Source organism: Pipistrellus kuhlii, unplaced genomic scaffold (genome assembly GCF_014108245.1).
Source record: "Pipistrellus kuhlii isolate mPipKuh1 unplaced genomic scaffold, mPipKuh1.p scaffold_m20_p_9, whole genome shotgun sequence".
Classification (NCBI taxonomy): domain Eukaryota; kingdom Metazoa; phylum Chordata; class Mammalia; order Chiroptera; family Vespertilionidae; genus Pipistrellus; species Pipistrellus kuhlii.
In genome coordinates this window covers 14,021,111-14,041,934 of record NW_023425595.1, presented here as the reverse complement: position 1 = coordinate 14,041,934, position 20,824 = coordinate 14,021,111, and the positions used below count along the sequence as shown (strand labels likewise).

At 36.0% G+C, this 20,824-nt stretch overlaps 1 protein-coding gene across 1 annotated transcript in view; it reads right to left on the bottom strand.

Annotated features, from left to right (window-relative positions):
* The window catches only part of DCDC1 (doublecortin domain containing 1), a 274,158-nt gene that overhangs the window by 61,543 nt on the left and 191,791 nt on the right, over positions 1-20,824 (bottom strand). Inside the window, exon 19 of the mRNA XM_045577759.1 lies at positions 6,608-6,731. Coding sequence (XP_045433715.1) covers positions 6,608-6,731 — 124 coding nt within the window. The remainder of the gene's footprint in view (positions 1-6,607; positions 6,732-20,824) is intronic.

The following is a 20,824-nucleotide window of genomic DNA, read 5'->3' as shown; positions in this document are numbered from 1 at the left end:
CAAGTATTTAAAAAAATATATATTTTATTGATTTTTTTACAGAGAGGAGGAGAGAGGGATAGAGAGCTAGAAACGTAGATGAGAGAGAAACATCAACCAGCTCCCTCTTGCACACCCCCTACTGGAGATGTGCCTGCAACCAATGTACATGCCCTTGACCGGAATCGAACCTGGGACCTTCCAGTCCGCAGACCGACGCTCTACCACTGAGCCAAACCGGTTTCGCCTGAGAGCAAAATTTTTTAAACTTAAATTTCTTTTAATGCCACTTCTTCAAAATAGACTCGCCCAGGCTGTGGTATTTTGTGGAAGAGCCATGCTCAAGAGGCCAAAAAGCTGCAATTTGCCAACCACTAAGTTAGGATATAGAACTAATATATTTTTTTTCAATATCCCACTCATGCTATAATTCTGATGAACTTAACAGAAGTGTGCCATCTCAGTTGCTATTATTTGTAGGTCCTTTCACTGCCTAAACTTATCTCAGGGCAAGTGGTAACCATGCCAACATTGGTTTCAGCTCCACTGGAGCATTGCTGACTTCAGATGGAGTCCTTTGCTTTCCAGCCAGATGAAGGAAGCCTGAGATCTTCTCTTTTTAATATAAGAAAATCACAGAAACCCAATGAAAAGATTATTGTGGGTTTCAAAATTTTCTAAATGTATGCCATTTCACTGATAGTTCTTTCTTTCAGCTCCTGTAAACAGTGTTCTAGTGTTTAGGGAAATTTTCCTTGGTCCTTCATAGAAATAGAGAAATATAGTGTCAGGATAACGACAACAAGAAAACATAGATTAACAGGACTAGAGTGCTATTTCCTCACCCTCTGTCTTCTCCTTTGGAGCTCATGTTCCCATTCATTTCTTAGTGGTTCTCTCTGTGTTCACACTACTGCAAGGCACAGCTGCATTATCAGGAGCCTTGCTGGGCCGTGGTGCTTCCTTAAGCGGGTAGCTCTGCCTTTTCTCTTTCCTCTCACTCTCATAACCAAAGGCCTCTTTGAATCCAGCTCTTAACCAATGATCTAAGTTCTTAGTCAAACTGGCTTTCATTCATCTATTTACTATTAATAAACGAATAGATTCCTTTAATTTTCTCTCTTGGGCCTTTTCACATATCCTTTCTTACCCTTCATAATTAGAGTTAATGATCATAATCTCTTAACAGATTAATCAAATGTGTGTTTTCAATTTTCTTTTTATAACATGTACTCCTCAAAAAGAATATATTTTAATTTAGTAATTTAAAAATTACCATGCAGTCACTCATTCCAAAGTATTAAACTTCATCATACTTATTGTTTGCAATGATTTCATTCTGGAATATGAAAATACATTACTCCTTACCTTTAAGTGGGTAGAACTTCTCAATTTATAACCTTTCCCCCAAAAGGTGAGAAAATAACCCGAGTTCCTGGAAATTATTCCAGTGAACTTCATCACAGACTAAATCAAAATAATTCATTAATCTTGTTTTTAGGAGGTTTTGGCATATTTAAAAAATACTGGTATCCTGAGACATATAATATGCTATTCACTCATAAAACAGTATCACTTGCCTTTTAGGATGATTAATAGTTAATCAAGAAGCATGAAATCAGTTCTCGGACCAGCTGTCACCACTGAGAGGCAAACAGTTTGGCATTAATGTAGTCTGAGTTACTACAAAAATAATTCCTGTTGTCCATGCTTCCCTTGGTTTTTATTCTATTTTAATAGTTCTCATCCAGGAATGAACAGGAGAATTTGAGTCTCACTCAGGATAGTGTTTCTTCGATATTTTTCTTAGATTCCATATTTGGACTTAATTTTCAGGCTCATTCAATCAGCCTGGCTAGCTTTCCTCATACTGACCTTATAAATGAATGAACAAATAGCCTTGTTTCTGGGACACCAAACTTTTTATGTGAGTTTCTTATTTCTCCATTCTTTGACTTCTCTTCACCAACTCTGCCTTCTTCCCTTCTAATTCCTTCCTTTATGGCACACAGCCTGTATTGTTTAAACTGAAAGCTCCATGAAGGTAGAGGCCATGTCTACCTCCTTCCTTGCTCTACATACTTTGCCTACATATATAATAAATAATGATTAGATAAGTTGTAAAGTTAGAATTTTAAACTTATAATAAAATTACGGGTCTAGTAATAATGTCGTTTTTAAACATTCGTTTAAAATCTTGCTTGGTGTTGACTTGTATTGACATAACCTTCAAACACGTGGTATCTACAAAACGTGTGAAGTGCAATTAACAAGTTCTGCTTGAAAAAGTTTGTGTTTGGTTTGGTTTTTGTTGCAAAACTAGGGCTAAGAAGATGGCGGATGAAGAGCATATTCGGCACTGCATGCTTTAGGAGTTCCAATTAGGAAGAAAAGCAAGTGAGGCTGCAAAAAACATCTGTAGTGCTCTTGGTCAAGATGCAGTTAGCGACAGAAAATGCCAGTGTTGGTTTGAGAAATTTCACGAGGGAAATTTTTCGTTAGATGACAAGAGTGGTCGAGGCCGTGTGTCCAATTTTGATCAAGAAGCTCTTCAAGCTCTTTTGGTGCAAAATCCTCAAATTACCCAACAAGAGCTTGCGACAACTTTAAATTGTTCACAAAAAACAATTTCCCAATCAATTGCGTGCACTTGGCAAAGTCCAAAAGTTCGAAAAATGGGTTCCTCATGAGTTGACCGACAACAACCATAATCAAAGAGTCACAATTTGCAGTTGGCTCCTCTCTCGTCAAAACCGTTTGCCGTTTTTAGAGCAAATTGTTACCGGAGATGAACAATGGGTGCTGTATGTTAATTTGAAAAGGCGGCCTCAATGGTTGGACAAAAATGAGGCTCTGCAGCCCACGCCAAAACCTGACTTGCATGCAAAAAAAGTGATGTTGTGTGTTTGGTGGAATTTTAAAGGAATTCTTCATTATGAACTTTTACCATCTAACCAAACCATTACAAGTGCAGGGTATAGTGCCCAATTGGAAAGGTTAGCCCAAGCTTTAAGAGAAAAAGAACCCGCACTGATTAATCGGAAGGGCGTAATTCTTCACCACGATAACGCACGACCGCATACTGCAAGAATCACCGCTGAAAAACTGCGCCAGTTGGAATGGGAAGTTCTCCCTCAACCTGCATATTCTCCTGATATTGCCCCTTCCGATTACCATTTGTTTCATTCTTCGCAAAACTTTCTTCTTGGAAAAAAATTTAATAATGAAGAATGCCTCAAAAATGCATTGTCCGAATTTTTTGCATCAAAATCACAAGAATTTTACAACAGAGGAATTAAAATGCTTCCTGAGCGTTGGGCACAAGTAGTAGAAAACAACGGCAACTATATTGTTGATTAAATTTTGTTGTATTGTTTAAATAAATTCGATTTAAAAAAAAGTATTAGAAAACGACATTAATTATTACTAGACCTAATAATACATATATCTACAGTGATCAAAGTGTTCTGAATCCCGTTATATGTCACATTTTTAATTGCAGTTTACTTAAATGGAGAGTCTTTTCCAAGCAAAATATTTATTGTATTTAATTATACACTAATAAAAGTATCTTTTTTTGCTTAAGAAATAGATATGTGGCAATAGAATTGAAGAAAATATGGTTTCTTCAGATAAGATAGATTCAGATTTTAAGTGAAATGGGTCCCATTTAATTTGAGTTTCCTGCTTGATAAGTATTTTCCTCTTTTTCTCAAATATTTCAAGATAACAGGACTCTTAGGCTGAGTCATTTTGGAAAACATGGTCAATTTGTATCACTTTAGTTGATTTAGTGCCTTAGTCCTTTCCCTTCAATTTATAAGTGAGGGCCAACTTCTTAATTCACTCTGCCCAAAAGCTATTGTTCTCTTTGAATGGCTAGAGAACTCAGGAGTCCATTTTCATCCTTAAAATCATATAATTGTTAAATCCCAGATTATTTGGCAAAATTGTATTTTTTAAAAAGTAGAGGTTAAAAGGAACCTGGTTGACTTAGCTTTCCTAGTATAATGACCACTCATCATTTAAATTCATTAAGTAACTAAATTACTTGTATATTGAAATATATAGGCACAATATCTGTTACATTTGCAGTCATGATAACATTCTCTCTTCCCCTATGTAAGAAAGCATGCTACCACTGAGGCACCGCTGATCTCCCCCATCCCAATGAGTCAGTGGGAAACTTGATAGTTCAATTAGAGATGTCCCAGTTTCTGCCAAGTTGGAAAAGTCTTTGTTTGTTTGTTTATTTGCTTTGCACTTTTGGATACATATTCAATCAAATTGAACATGTAAACTTCTTACCAGAACTGTTGTTTCCTGTCCAAGATATATCTCTTCTTCTCCCTTCCTCACTGTGGTTTCTGGGTATAGATGAAAGTTCAATAAACTGTATACCATTGAGGAAAGGGGTTCATGGTCTATATGTAGGTAGTTGTTCTGGATCCTTAGAGGCCCTTAATGATGTGCTCTTGTCCTCTTCAGCCTCTGGGCAACCTACTGGCACCTGCTCACCACTAGTGAGGAGCAAGTTATCCTTCTTGCTCCCTGGGTTTTAGCCTCTGCCCTTCCTGAACCTCTGAAGAAAAATGTGTAATTAGCACATTTTTTCTTTCTTGATCTAATGCTGGGTCCCTTAGTTTCTCTGTGCTACCCTTTTACCTCACCTCCACCCTGGCTCTCACTATTGCTGCAAACCTGAATCTTAGACACATAATTTGCCTAGCCCCTTGTTCAGGCTACCCAACCCATAGCTTCTGGCATTTTGAAGAATTTCCTTCTCTTTCAACAAAATGCAGCTTTCTAGACTGTTGCTTTACTGCAGTCCAAATATATGGATGTCTTTGGGGCCCTAAGCAATGCCTTCTTGGTTTCAGACCCCATCAGTACTTCCCCTAAAAAACTGACACTCATTGATTACATAGAAAATTGTGATTTTGCGGTAAAGAAAAAACAAAACAAAACAAAACAAAATAACTTGGTTGAACCAGAAAATATGACACAACTAAGAAAAAATCAGGAGAGAATACTTTAAAATAATCTTTTAGAGCATATCATTGATCTAGCAGTAAAGACATACTAGGGACCCAGAAAGGTAAGCAGAATGCTGAAGCTGGATTTTATCTTGAGGGAATTTTCCAAACTCCAGTGAATTTCCACTTCCATGGTCTCGCAGGGAAAGGGCACAGGAGAGGATTTCCAGGGCATTGAAGGGTGGAAAGTCTAACAGGAGAACCTCAGGTATGTTATGATGAAACTAAGTATTGAAGAAAAGGGAAGGTTTTAAAAGCTGTCAGGAATAATATTTAGAGTGACAGCTGACTCCTCAATAACAACAGAGGGAAGTAGAAGTCAGTAGTGATATCTTCAGTTTGCTAAGTGGAGAAACCTTTCATGGATAAGGACAAAATAAAGACATTTTACAGATAAGTAGAAATGAAGTTTGCTACAATAACTAAAAGAAGGATATGCTAAGGAAAAGGAAAGTAACCAAGGTTGGAAGGACTAAGATGTAAGAGGAATTTATAAGGAGAAAGAAGAACACTTTGAGGTAAATCTAAGTAAGTATTATCTACATACAATAATGTTAATATCTTATGGAAAATTTTAAGAATATAAAAATAAAATACATGACAAAAATAGTATATAAATTACAAATCAAATCACTGACATTAAAATATCATAATGCTCTCAATTATTTGAGAGAAAAGTAAATATATTTGTTAAGTTTAGATTTTTGATGATCTATATATGTTAGTTAAAATGCTCAGAGTAATAAAATAAAGAATGGAAATAGATGATATAATTTCCAAACTAGTAGATGAGAAAAATATAAGAAAAAAATCAAAAAATAAGAATGGAGAAAAATAACACAGAAAAACAAACAAACCCCAGAACAAATAAAAAGCAAATAATAATCTAAATATATCTGTCATTGCAATAAATAGAAAAGATCAGCCCGGCTGACATGGCTCAGTGGTTGGGTGTCAACCTATGAACTAGGAGGTCATAGTTTGGTTCCCGGTCAGGGCACATACCCGGTTGGGGGCTCAGGGGTGTGTTTCTAGCTCCCTCTTCCTCTCCCTGCCTCTCTGAAATAAAAATATTTAATAATAATAATAATAATAATAAATAGACCAAGTCCTTATGTAGAGATAAAGACTGTCAGGCCATTTAAAAAAATGAACTATATGGTGATTATTGGAGACCCCTAAATATAAAAATATACAAATAAGATATACTAGGCAAATAAAAAAACAAAAACTGAAGTATCACTATTAGTATTAGAAAATTGAGACTTTCAGTAGGGCTTAAAAGAATCTACCTGATGATAAAATAGCAATTCTCCATAGAAATACAATACTTCTGAACATGTGTGTTTCTAAGAACTAAATATCAGAATGCATAAAGTAAAAATATAACTAATACAAGAAAAACAGATAAATTTATCTCCATAATGGACAACTTAAATGCAAATTATCGATACCAACTGATAGAACAACAGAATGAAGTGATCTTTTGCATCTAACAACTACGCATCAAAAATTTACATGGGAATTGTTATAACATTGACTGGGCCCTAAAACTTAAGTCTCAACAACCACATCTTCTATTAAAATACAACCTCGTTAAGTTGGCCGCTGGGAAGGACTGGCCAAATGTAGGTAAGCTTATTCCAGAGAGGATTTTCAACTCTGGAATGTTTCCACTGGCCTGGCTTACTGGTGCCTGCATGTTTTATGGCCCACCTAAAAGGAAATAAAAGATAAGAGTTATATAGCAAGGTTAACTATCACTTCGAAATATTTATTGAGTACTATTATGAACTAGGTAAACGATTCAAGACCCCAAACTGATAGTTTATTATGTACAAGAGACACAAATAAAAGTAATATTAAAAAATAAATGTTTAAAAATTGAAAGTGGAATTTGAGACAAAGGCAAATTAGATAGAATAACAAAGTCATTTTATAATTACTATATCATAAATAACAATACTGAATAGAAAAAATCAAGCAAAACTTTTTAGACATTCAAAGAGAAACCAACATAGACAACATATGGCAAATATTTTTAAGGTGATGAATAAGGATATAAAATATCTGATTGTTATAACTAATAAATGCATAGCTATTTTTACATATATTGTAGCCTATAAAAGAAAATGTCTTTCTTAACAATTCTTAGAACATTTGTAATATTTGCCACTAACAAAGTAAGTTTTAATACAGTTTTAAAATGAAAATTGAATAAGCCACTCTTTGTGGCAAATCCTATATAATAAAGAGGTAATATGAAAATTGATCATCATGCCCTCACAAGATGGCTGCCTATAACTAGGCCGGCAGGGGGCTTGGTGAGGGATGACCAAATGACTGAACAGCAGGCTGCATGGGGCAACCAGACTGGCTGAGGGGCCGTGAGGGGCAACCAAGCTGGCAAGGGGAGCATTGGGAGCAACCAGGCCAGCAGGGGGCGGGCAGGTGGGAGTGATTAGGCTGGCAGGGGGGGCAATGAGGGGTGACTAGGCCGGCATGTGGGGCAGTCATGGGTGACCAGGCTAGCAAAGAGGAGGCAATTGGTGGCAACCTGGCCAGGAGTGGGGGGCAGTTAGGGGTGATCAGGCCAACACGTAGAGGCAGTGAGGGGCAATCAAGCGGGCAGGCAGGTGAGCAATTAGGATCCAGCAGTCCCAGAATGGAGAGGGTGCAGGCTGGACTGAGGGGACCCTCCCCCCTCCATGCACAAATTTCGTGCACTGGGCCTCTAGCAATGGAATAAAATTAGTTATAAAGAAAAGTACAAATTTTAATCACCAGATAATTTTAAAAACACATTCTCCCTCAGATAGGGGGAAAAATCACAATCATCAATACCTGTTTAGAAGCAACAAAAATAACAGTCATAAAAACTTAAAAGATACATCTAGAATTATAGTCAAAGTTAATCATAATGTTAAATGCTTATTTATTAAGAACTAGAGAAGGGAAATTAATAAAGCATTTAATTGGATTTATTTTAAATCTATATGATTATTCCATGGAAGAGATGAAAGGAAATAATATTTAAATAGAAATAAATCATTTAGAAAGTAGGATAGCAGAAAACTGATACAGAAATGTTGTTGAAATAAATAAAACAGCAAATCTTTTGCATATAAGTTTAGATGAAAAATATATAACACAAACCAAATAGAAAAATTGGGCTAATCTTTGATAAATGAATATTTAAAAAACAAAACAAAAACAACTCATAGATTTTAAATAAAAAACAGAAAACATGTTCTTGCTCACATAACTTTATAGGTGATGAAACATTATTTGCATGCTATATAAAATATTCCAGACCATAAAATACAAAAACCTAGCTAATTCATTTCATGAATGGGGAGATAGGCTTCACTATAAAGCCAGTTACTGGTAATTTAAGAAGTAGCACAGCAATCTTATTTAAAATTAAAGATGTAAAATTTCTGACTCAATGTTAGCCAATAAAATTTAACATTATGTGAAGACAATAATCACTATAATTCAAACATAAAATGATGGACATTTATTAATGTAATAAATCACTGAGCAATGAATGAGAATACAGGAGCAGTCCATCACCCATAATTCCCTATATGATGGGCCTGAAAGTTCTCTGAGCTAGCTCAGCCTCATCAGAACCATCTGCAGTGTTCAAACTCATGTTCAAGGGCCCAGGTTTCCCATAAGCTTGCTGAAAATTCTGGGGGCCTCTACACCAAGAGGTGGTGGTGGCAGGAAAGACCTGCTCTTTAACAACATAGAACCTGACTCCTATGACTGCAAAGCCATCTGTGCTCTAAGGCCAACACTTGTGCTTATACCTTGATCCATGTCCTCTCTCCTTTAGAAGTATTACATTTCTCTCCCTTCATTTGTATTATGTCTGATACAGCTTTATATCTTACAAACAAACAAACAAAAACCCAGTTCTCTATACCCCACCTCTACCTCCAGTTATTGCCTTATTTCTTTGTGTCCTTATTTCTTTGTGTCTCTTTACAGTAAATTCTTTAAAAGACTCATCTCCTTTCCTGGTCCTCCCTTTTCCCCATCAACCAATTTGAGTTAGATTTTCATCTCTGAAACTCCATGAATCTGAGTCATCAGGTTTTCACATTACCAACATCAAAGGTCATTTCTCCAGACTGAACTAACAGCAGTGTGATCATCCCCTCTTTCTTAAAATACCTTCTTGACCTCTTTGAAACCAGTGTCCTTGTTTTCTCCCACTTGAATAGACACAATTATTAGTCTCCTCTTGTGTGCTAGAGGGTCTGAAATAAATGCTATGAAAATCCAGAGCCTGCCACATCAATTGAGTTTGTGGCTGTCTATTGGTCTGATGCATATAGAGAGATTACTGTAAGGCAAAGGACAGGTTGTTGATGAAAAGACTCATCCTTTGGTGGCAGTGCCTGTGTAACTTCCACTCATCAGGGTGTCTTTAAAAGGAATGGGTCAAGTTCAACTTGCACTGTTAATAAACACTCACATAGAGCAAAGGCCATTAGACTGCAGAGTTCCAGCACAGCATGAGCTTTTATGTAAAAGCAATAGACCTCTTAATATTCTGTTTTATAAATGAAGTGCTGACAGACCCTTAACTGTAATGGCACCAGCAGACCCAGCTATAATGACTGTACATGTGCATAACATAAATTAGGACTTTACAGATCAGTAAGGACTCTGGGAATCTTAATTCCTGAAAGCCAGCACTAGGTGGAGACAGTGATTCATGCAATGCTTACCCATTGAGAACTTGTTTCTATTTAATATTTTCCATTCTTCTTCAGTGCAGAAAATGGTGCTGTTTAACAACTGATATTTTTAATAGAAACATCTTATAAAACAAAATATTTCATATATTAGAAGGACTTACTTGGTAGTCAAATAAGGTTCTAAAGCAAGTTTATTTATTTAAAATAATGTCTTTATAAGCACTGCTTTACTATTAAAGGGAACATCCTATTTATGATACTTCATGAGTATCAACCCCCTGGAAGGAGTATAAAATTAAAAATCTCCTCCTAGATATATCTAAACCTAAAAGATAAAAAATTAAGATAATTCTTCAATATTTTGGCTGACAGGCAGATACACATTCTCCCTCAAAAACAAAGTCCAGAATTGCTCCTGTCAATTTCAGTCTGATTAATGGAGTCATGGATCCACTAGAGTGCTCTGTTCAATTAATCTTATAAAGAAATGGAGGGAAACAAAACACTTTAGATCGCGTTTTTTGGAGTCCAGTGCCTTTGATGGGACTTTTGGCAGACTGTGAGAAATTGTGCGAGACTGTTCACACTGTGACAGAAAAATGTTATTTTTGCAGACTTAGAAATAAATAGTAAAATAAAAACAAATCTAAATGTGTGCCAGTGGAAGAGAGATAGTCTTTTTATGTAGTATATCAGGAGGTCATAATTACATTGTTTTGAAGAGTGAAATAAACATAGTATTAAAGTATAATACAATATATAACTTAGGTCTGATATAATAATAAATTATAAATATTCTGCCAAATTCAAACTTAAATCAGCAGTATCTAACATGCATATAGAAATTAGATTCACATTCCATATCTGTCAAAGAAACTCTTTCCTTTACACTCTGACCTATTTATTTAACTGGTTACTTTTCTTTTTTCCATTCTTTCTTCCTTTCTTTCTTTCTTTTAAGGCTTTCTGAGCCATAAGATTAGACCACTTAGAATTCATCTATAATTAATTTAAAGGATATGGTTCCTCAGAAACAGCAAAAACACACTATTCATACAGAGCAATAAGACATATATTTATTTTGATATAAATCAGTTTATAAGACTAACTTTAAATACTTCATCTCTGAAAAGAAAAGAAAATGATAGAGAAAAGAATGGGCCAAATTATAAAAATAACAATTATATGAAAACTATCTACTTCAATGGGATTGAATAATAGCCCAAGAAGTTCCCAGAGATTTGAACTGTTTTGAAGCTTTCTAAAGGTCTAGCCCAAATCAGTAACTACCCACACAAGCTAATCTTAAACATTATAGAAGGGTTAAAATATTAGCTACATAGCTAGAATCCGGATCCATCAGGTTTCCTCTCTACTCTTTTACCAATAGTACACCACTGTATGAAATGTGTTAGTTACATATATTTTGCAAGTTACACTGAATAGAAAAAAAATATATAATATATAAATATGTAAATAATTATTTTTAAGAATTAAACCTTTGCCCTCACCAGGTAGCTCAGTTGGTTAGAGCATAGTACTGATACACCGAGGTTGCAGGTTCGGTCCCTGGTCATGGCACATACAACAATCAACCAATGAATGCATAAATAAGTGGAACAACAAATGGACATTTCTTTCTCTCTCTGCTCCCCCCTCCTCTCTCTCTCAAATTAGTAAATAAAAAATAAATAAAAAGGCTGTTCCTTAAAAAAATGATTTATACCTTAAATAACTTTACCCTGACAAAAACAAGGCACTGAAGACTGCAGTGTTATTCCTTTACAAGCCCAAATTCACAAAGATCAAGTACCTTTTGCATACCAAATAGCTTATTCCTGGGATATTTTTATTCCTGGGATATTTTGTATCCATAAATACACTTGCAATTTGTTCTTCTGTCTTATATTTTCCCACTTGCTCATCTCTTTACATTACTTTGATAACTAGCAAATTATTTAAGACAGAGTCTGGATTTTTTAAAAATTTATTTTTAGAAACAGAGACAGAAAGAGACCAATTTGTTGTTTACCTATTCATGCACTCATTGATTGCTTCTGTATATGATCTGACTGGGGATTGAACCTGCAACCTTGGTGTATTAGGATGATGCTCCATTCAGTTGGGGTACCTGGTGAGGACTGAGCCTGTTTTTTAGTGGCAACTAAAGGCTGAAAGGGAGGACTCTATGATCATCTTGCATAACCCGGAATTTCTGAAAATGAGAAATCATTCAACAATTACACTAAGAATAATTCTTATTTCATAATAATTTCCATAATTTTATATTATATCCCTCTCAATTGAAGATAATTAATTAAGCCTTTTAATATAATTCCAAGTTATTTTTTAGAAGATCAATTATGAAATATAATAGAAACTTATAGTATTATACATTAATGGAAATTGCCAGCTATATGTATGTATTTGGTCTAGAAAAATAAATGGATACACAAATGGATATAATGTCAAACCTGTCATCTCTTGCAAGTTTACTTTTTAAAATAAGTCTTTGACCTGCTCTATTTTGCTGTTTTTCTAGTTGGGTGAGTTTCTTGATTATTTAGATTCTGGATATGTAGACGTAATCTATATTCAGCATTAAAAACCTATCATTATCTCTCATAGAGTTTCATACTTGTCTAAAAGCAAAGCTCTCTTTGCAACTACAGTAAAATCTCCATCAAGTGCAAGCTTTGTAAATAAGTTAAAAAAAAAAAGCTACCTTCAGCAGTACTTCTTATGGTCAAACCCCATGTGATATTAGAGTTCTGTTTATCACTAAACAGATAGGGCTTGATTATCTCAGATCTTTGGGGGATCTACTATGTCAAGTTTCTGTATCAATTTTTTGCAGACAACGCAAATGAATAACCATCTATTGAGCACCTGCTTTCTGCCCCCAGGACTATGTGAGGTACCACAGGAAATTCATACTAAGTTAGAGAGGGCTTTTCCTCTCAGAAAAATTACATAGCATTTTAGGAAGAAGCAAAAAATTATAGACCTGGGAAAGTATTTGAAAATAAGACAAGACAACATGAAATGGGGGAAATGGCACATTCAGTAAGAGTTATAACAGAACTAGCAGAATGAAAATAATATGAGCTTTTTATTATGAAATGAAACTGTTGAGGGGAGACTTCTTAAAGGATGTATGAATTTTCGTCACAGAGAATAAGAAGTTTGGAATGATGAAAGGAAAGAAGAGAGGTGCCATTTCAAGAGATGAAGAAGGATACAATCTTTGGGATTATATAATAATTCCAAAATATATGTTTCTTAAAGACACAGAGGGCTAGCTAAAAGAGAAAGTGGTTCACACCTATAGTCTTTCATTTCCCAGTCTGAGTTATATCAAGCGAACTCTTTTGCTCATCATAAAGTGCCTCACCATTTGAAGTACTTGGTCAGCTCTATTTATCCACAGCAGGAAGAAATAGCTATCCCCCAATTCATTTCTCACCTTCTTCAGTAGTAATAGATTTTTAGATGGGCACCTGGCTATAGAGCTAAAGATAAGACTTCCTTGCAGTTAAATTTAGCCATGTATCAAAGTTCTAGCCAAATGAGCTGTGAGTGGATGTGACTCAGACCTTATCCTTAAAGCAATTGGACATGTGCCTTCTGGTCCCTTTTCTCCATAGCATTGGCTGGAATATGCCAAGAGTTGGAACAGCCACTTTAGACACATAGGTGGAAGCCACATAAGAATGGCAGAGCTACCTACCAGCTCCATAGCATCACTTTATCTAAACCCATCATGCAGAGAGAAATGAGCTTCTATATAAACATAAAGGTTTGGAGGGTTTGTTATAGCAGCCTAACCCACATGCTTTCTAGTATCATCTTGGTCATCTCCATTGCTCCAGTCTTTTATGTTTTTCTGTGCTTCCTCTGAGTCTTTTACTGCTTCCTCTGTTCTTTACCTTTGAGGAACTTTCATAAGTTCCTGCCACCATTGACAATTCATCTCTTTCCTGAGTCTCATTGCTGCTTTCATTAATTCCTGTCCTGCTTTGTTCCATTCTTTGATAGTTACCACTAGTTTGTCCAAAGGTTACCTTCTCTGACTTCTTTAATAAATATCTTAGAGTCCATAAGTTGCTCTTCAGAAATACTGGCATTAAAAACATGGACCCCACCTGCCTGGTCTAAGATGGTGCTGTGAGTTCCCAGGGAAAGATGAAATGGACTTCAGTCATCACTATATTGCCACTTAGGACAGGTCCAAGGAGATTGCCAGCCATGAGGAAGCAAATGATAGCTTTGTAATATTTCTCCAAATAGCTTTTAATGTTTATAATTTGTCTACTGTGAATCACATTTTAGTTATGAACCCCCCGAGGGCTCCCCCCCCCAAAAAAAAACAGATCTTGGGAAAGAGTTGAGGAAAAATATACAACAAGCAACCTAGAAGAAAAGAAAACAGAAGTTCCAAATGAAAGGACAAGAGCAATGATTTTGAGAAAAGAAATTAGAAGGTATAAGAACAGTAGAAGAAGAATAAATATCAATAGAAGTCAGCAAATGTAATCAATTGTAACAAGGATCTTTTTAATTTTTATTGATTTCAGAGAGGAAGAGAGAAGAAAGGAGGGGTAGAAAAATCAACGATAAGAGAGAATTATTGATCGGCTGCTTCCTGCATGCTCCCCACTGGAGATCTAGCCTGCAACCTGGGTATGTGCCTTGATCAGGAATTGAACCCGTGACCTCTTGGTTAATGGGCAACCACTATGCAACACTGGCCGGGCCAACAAGGATCTTTTGCCTAAAGTCAGTCTTGGGAAGCACCATCTGACACATTTTCACATTATGCTGCTCTGTGCCAGGATTCTAAGGTTAGAAATGTGAAAATAATATTTTTGACAAGCCGTGGTTGAATCCATGAATGTGAAACATGCAGATATTAAAAACTGATTGTATTTATTGAAAAAACATGTGTAAGGGGGTCTGCATAATTCAAACCCATGTTATTCAAGGGTCAACTGTACTTCCTTAGGCTAGAAATTTAGAAATGTAATTCTAAGTCAAAGAACATTAACTTTTAAAAGTTTTGATGCCTATTGACATATTGTTTTCTAAAGGGGTGGTGTTGATTGGAATGCTTTTTAATAAAAAAATCTCATTAGGCAATATTATTGTTTGGGCTATAAAGTTATTTAACTCTGATTTGAGAAGTGATCAAAATAAAAATGAATTCTCTAAGAGTTATAGGGGCAGCCATGTCAATTGTAGGTGATCTACCTGTTCTGACATGGATCTAAAGACTTAGTTATTTGTTCATTATATTCCACAAATGAATGAGATGATAAGGGGGAGAGATCAACCAAAGGACTCTTAAGTATACATATAATACTAACCAATGGACACAAACACTAGGGGGGTGAGGGCATGACTAGGAGGGTGGGGGACAATTGGGGCAGGTAAGGACACATATGTAATACCTTAATCAACAAAGAGAGAGAAAATATCTTTATTGTTGAAAGTAAAAAAAAAAAAAAAAGACTTAGTAAGACCTTCTCAGACCTGTCTGGATTCAATGCTTCTGTAATGGATTCTTTCAACAACAACACTTAATATGTAACCAACACTTAATATGTTTAATTTTCTATTTCCTTTCAAAGTTTGTGAAGACAGGGATTATGACCACCTCACACATGGTTATATCCACAGTGTTCAGCACAGATTCTAAAACATGAGAGGCAGAGGAGATACTGAATGATATTTCCTGTATACATAGGAGAGTAAAACTTAGTGGGATAGTTCAGAGTTTGAAGACCCCCAAATTAAAGTTCCCAACTATATTTGCAGGTAGTTCATTCATTATGATCTTTTAAAATACTAGCATAATCAAGTTCCTACAAACACTATATGCACATAACACTGTGCCAAGTGTTGTGGGAATTTAAAAAGTATAAAAATGTAATGCCTAACATTTCTTTGGATGGAAAAACAGGATATACACAATGAAATATGATGTGTTATCCTATTTCTAGACAATTCTCTGAGACCTGAGGATTCCATAGCTAAACAGCCCCAAACTTGTTTCCAGAGACTGGAACAGCCTCTGCCCCTTCTCTATCCTAATTGCAAATTGTGCAGCCCCTCCTACTGAAAGTTGGCCAAGGGACAGCTCTGTCTGGACAGAGATTAGAGGGACACAGAAGCTGGTGTGGCGATCTATGCATTTTGGATGCCCGTTGCAATGTGGATACAGCTGGGGCTGTGAAAGGAAGGTAGATAGACATGAGCATTTGTGCTTTTATCCCAACACTTCAAACTTCAGAGAAGGTTTGGTTGTACAAACAGATAGACAAATAGAAGGAAGGATGGATGCATGGATGCATGAATGCATGGATAGATGTCTGGGTAGATAATGGAATGAAAACAATGCCCATACCTGAATCAATGAACTATACTAGGCAAAGAAATAAATGGGGGCACATGGGTTTTCCCCGAGATTCAGATAACAGCCAATCCTGTCAAGTTGGACAAGAACCTCTTCCAGTGTCTAAAATGATACACCTCAACAGTAACAACATGGTCCAGACAAATGTGACTCTTCATGAGATATCTTAAAGTGGCCTAAAAGGTTGTTCTTAAACTTTTCTTCTAAAAATAAAATAAAGTATACATTTTTAAGTAACATTCTCAATCAAATGAAATTTCAAAATGTGTCACTTAACACATGTTCACTTGAAATCAAAATAGATTCAAACTTCAATTATAAAAAGAAAATTCTAAATTCACAAAAATAAAGCATTTACTTAAATGGCACCAAGAGGTGCTCAGCAGAACAGAGTGGTTGAAAGCATGCAGTCTTCTGCCACGTCCCTGGGGTCCAGTCTTGGCTTCGCCTCAGACTCGCTGAGAGACCTGGACATGTCACTCTTGGGATTATGAGATACCTACTTTGCAGATTGATTAAAAGATCAATCATGTCATTATTTGTAAAGGAACAGAGTAGTGTCCAGCTCATAGCATTCTGGAAGGCTGACTTCTAGAATTAAATATTATGTTATTGTTAAATGACATAAATGGTGTGTGAGCTATTCTTACTGTATGCCAAATTATATTTACTCTCAAAAGTAGACAGGGTTTCCAAGTGTTGTTCGATTTAAGTTTTAAATACTGTTCCTAAGCTAACTACAAAGCAATTCTGGTAATAACAGTAGATTTCAACCATCTCAAAATATTTTTAGCGTGCTGCCACAATCGATTGGGATTAATGTAACATTCATTCAGTGAGTTTTCTAAGTCAGCAGGTGGAAAGGCTGTGTTTTAACTTTGTCTGCCCTGGTTAGTAAAGATGTGTGTTTGATGTTCCAATCATTTAAAATCTATGCTAAAGTCGTAGAATAATAGAAACACCTAACCTCCATCTGTGCTAGAATGTTGCGTGCACCCTGGGGACACCAAAGCAGCTGGAACACCGAGCCAAGGACAGCTACCCGGAAACGAAGATAAATGGAGGGATCATAGAAACTATGATAATAATAACTAGATTATTATAACTAGGCAGTAATTAATAATCCTTTCACCCATTTTTTAGAATAAAAATGACATCACTTATACCTGTTTTTCTTTAAGAAAGTTTTGTTATTTTCCTTAAAATAGCGAAACATAAATTCTTAATCTCAAACATTCACATAAATGACATGGGTGTATGTGAAAGGCAGTCCAAAGAATTTCCATTTAAGGGTCTCACAGATAGTTTCTATTTTCCCCTATGAGCACTGCTGTTGTTTTCCTTAAGGCATCTTTTGTTAAAAAGACACTTTACAACTCTTTCAATGGAGAGTTAAAGTTACATACCACTGAACAAACACCTTCGGATTTTAACATTGCAGTGTCAGTGGGATCTGTGAATATATTATTAGAAGTGTCAGCCTCACAATGAAATTAAGTTAGCACATGATATCCACTAAACTTTATAACATTGCCTCCGTTTTCACACAAATCAAACTGCTTTGAAAGATAAGCATTTGTTTGAGAATTCATAGCAACATTCTTTTGTTTCATTTTATGCAGTTTTAAAACAGAAGGAGCCTTAGGATTTAATTGCAGGCTTCTAGTAAACACAATGATGTAATGACGTATTTCACACTACTGGTTTATGTTTGATTCCAAATAAATTGCAGATTTTTTTTTCTGGTGTGATGCTAAAACAATTACCGTTTTGCATAAAGGATAATTAATCCGCAATTTTTTCACATTAGATCATATATCTCTAAAGAGTGCCCACGGATTTGATCGTCTTCAGCTGCTGCGTATTTTTCATTTTTTTCTACTGATGTACCGCCCCATCCGTGCTGACATTTAAATGAGTGAGTATTCAACACAAATGTGATCATTTGTACAGCATCCAATGCGGCCCCATACTGAGATGATTGCTTCTGGGAGCCATCCTCGGTTCTCAAATAGGGGGAAAAGCCAGGCAAAATTTTATCAATTTACATTTTTATGTGATTAATTTTTATGCAAATAAGGGCCCGACAGTGCTCCCATCTCACCTGAATCATTCGGATCATCAAAGACAAATTGAGCATCACTTATTTTAAAAATAGGCTTTAAACTACTCTACAGCTGTGTTGGAAAATGCTAAGAGCGGGGCATAAACTTCTCTAATATAACTGAAGTAGATTTAAAAAATGCCTTTTTTGTGCATTTTGTACATTATGCCATAAACATGGAACTTAGCAAAATAAAAAAGAATCATCTTTGCTTTGAATATTCTCTGTTCTTTGTACACATCCAGCAAAGGAAATGACAATGTCTGAAGCAACATTTCCACAATTTCTAAACTCATAATCAGAAGTGTTTCCCATTAAACAAAATCTACTGACCGTTACATGTCTTTGCCAACTTTCTATTGCTTCTGGATGAAAGTGACTGATATATAGAGTAAATATACAAGGAAAACAAAATGTCACAGAATTAAATGGCAATCTTAGTTTATGGGTAAGAGGTTTGTACTACCAGTATTACGTTACATAAAATTGACACAGCACTTTTAAATTATAGAATTTATTTCTAAATCACCAAGCTTCCACTAAAATAATAGGTTTCTTTAGTTTGCATTTGGTATCCAGGAGAAATTATAAAAATCATATTGGATTTTTAAAAATAATATTCTTTAGATTTATGGACTACAAATACAGATGTTTTCCATGATATCTGGAATCAAGCTAACCATACAGTTATATATATAAATAGTCACAGCTTACAAATGCCACCTCAGCTATAACTAAGTTCAATTTGCTATTTTTTAAGAAAAGCCTTTTCCTCCTCACATGGTATCTTTTAAAAGTGTGCTTAGAGTTTTATATACATGACTTAGCTATCAAAATCTTCCTAGATATCTCTCTCTCTCTCTCTCTCTCTCTCTCTCTCTCTCTCTCTCTCTCATGAAAATAATCGACAGAGCAGAAATAAATTGTTGACAGTTCTCTGAGAATGGAAACAGACCACAGGGGGTAAAAATCTGGTTATCTGAATGGGTGATATAATCATCGAAGGTTCAGCTAAGCTAAGGGAATTTCAACATAAACAATGCTCTTATTTCCAAGAAGGGGTTCTCCTTTATATACAATCATGGAGGAATGCCAGTCCTTTCCTTACTGCTGTGAGAAAAGTGCTGGACAGGAACAAGATTAGAATCTTAACAGCTCTCCTGGGGAGCTAAATTACTGTGCAGCGTGCAGGTGAGGAGGTAAAAGGAGCAAAAATAAATGGAGTTTATTCCGTGGCTTTTAGAGTTTATTTCACAAAGACAGAAATAAAGATATCTAAATCCATAGTTACAGCCACTCCATGTGAGACAGCTCTGTGTGAGTGTGAGTGTGTGTGTGTGAGTGAGTGTGTATGAGTATGTGTGTGTGTGAAACTGTGTCATGGGCCTCCTTTTTCCCTCACCAACAAAACATGCCATTCAACACCACATTCACACACAAAAGATTCCTGTTTATATTCTCACTGTCTCATGTCAAAAATAACCTGGGGGGAAAACAGGTCTTTCTCTAAAAAAAAAAAGTCACTTAATTTTGTGCTGGTGGGCAATTTATGAACTACAAACCTGTATAAGTCTTGATGCACGTATATAGCCATCTAGCCTGGTCTTCAGGTATGTCATTTTTAGACCAGTCAGCACAGAAAGTCATCTGCTGTGATTCAATCAAAAGTGGGAGCAATTCACATAGTTCCTAAACTGGACATTTCATATTCTCAAACAAAGATGGGCAACTGAGCCCCGAGGGACTTACAAACTCCACCCCTGACTAAGCAGCAGTTGTTTGGTTGAAAGCGGGTCAGCTGGCAGCCATGCAGCTGCATTTTTAAAGGCTAGGATAGTCACCAGTGTAATGTGAACATGAGCCTGTCCCTCACAGAAGTAAACTGGCGCCTCCCAAATGCCAGGGGAACTGCTTCCACATGTGTCCATCAAGTACATTTAGGGGCAATGGGACAAGGGACAGGGATGACAGCTCCTAAACTTCGGAAAGAAATAAAGCTGATCCTAAAGGGAGGGGAAACCCAGGGCTCCTGGTGGGCTTCACAGCCCGCACATTTAATGCTGGCCAAAATCACAGCAATGACCCCTTCTTCCATCTGAACTGTCATTCTTTGGTGATCATCCCAAGCAAAGAGACACCACTGACTACCTAGTTTAAATGAAAAGCCCAATTACTGGATTCTGCTTCAAAACTTCAGCATAGGACACAGTCACATCTCATCTTGGCAATAACTGTGATCTTACAGATCTTAGGGTAAGGAACTCTAGGAGATTCCGAAATTAGAAAAGTTCAGCATGACAGGCTCTCAAAGGTGAGCACTCCCAGCAGAATGCATTCATCTCAATTTCTGAATATTAAAAATCAAAATACTCCCCAGAATGATTATCTGTCCTTTTTATTATACAAATAAAATACCAGTAACCTTAGTAAAACATTGGAATATGTGGGTTTATTTTTTTTTCTCCATTTATGGCATAATTTCCTATTTATGCCAGTTTTTTTAATAAAATGTTTTTCTTGATTTTTAGAGAGAGTGAGAAAGGGAGAGGGATAGAAAAATAGAAACATCAATGAG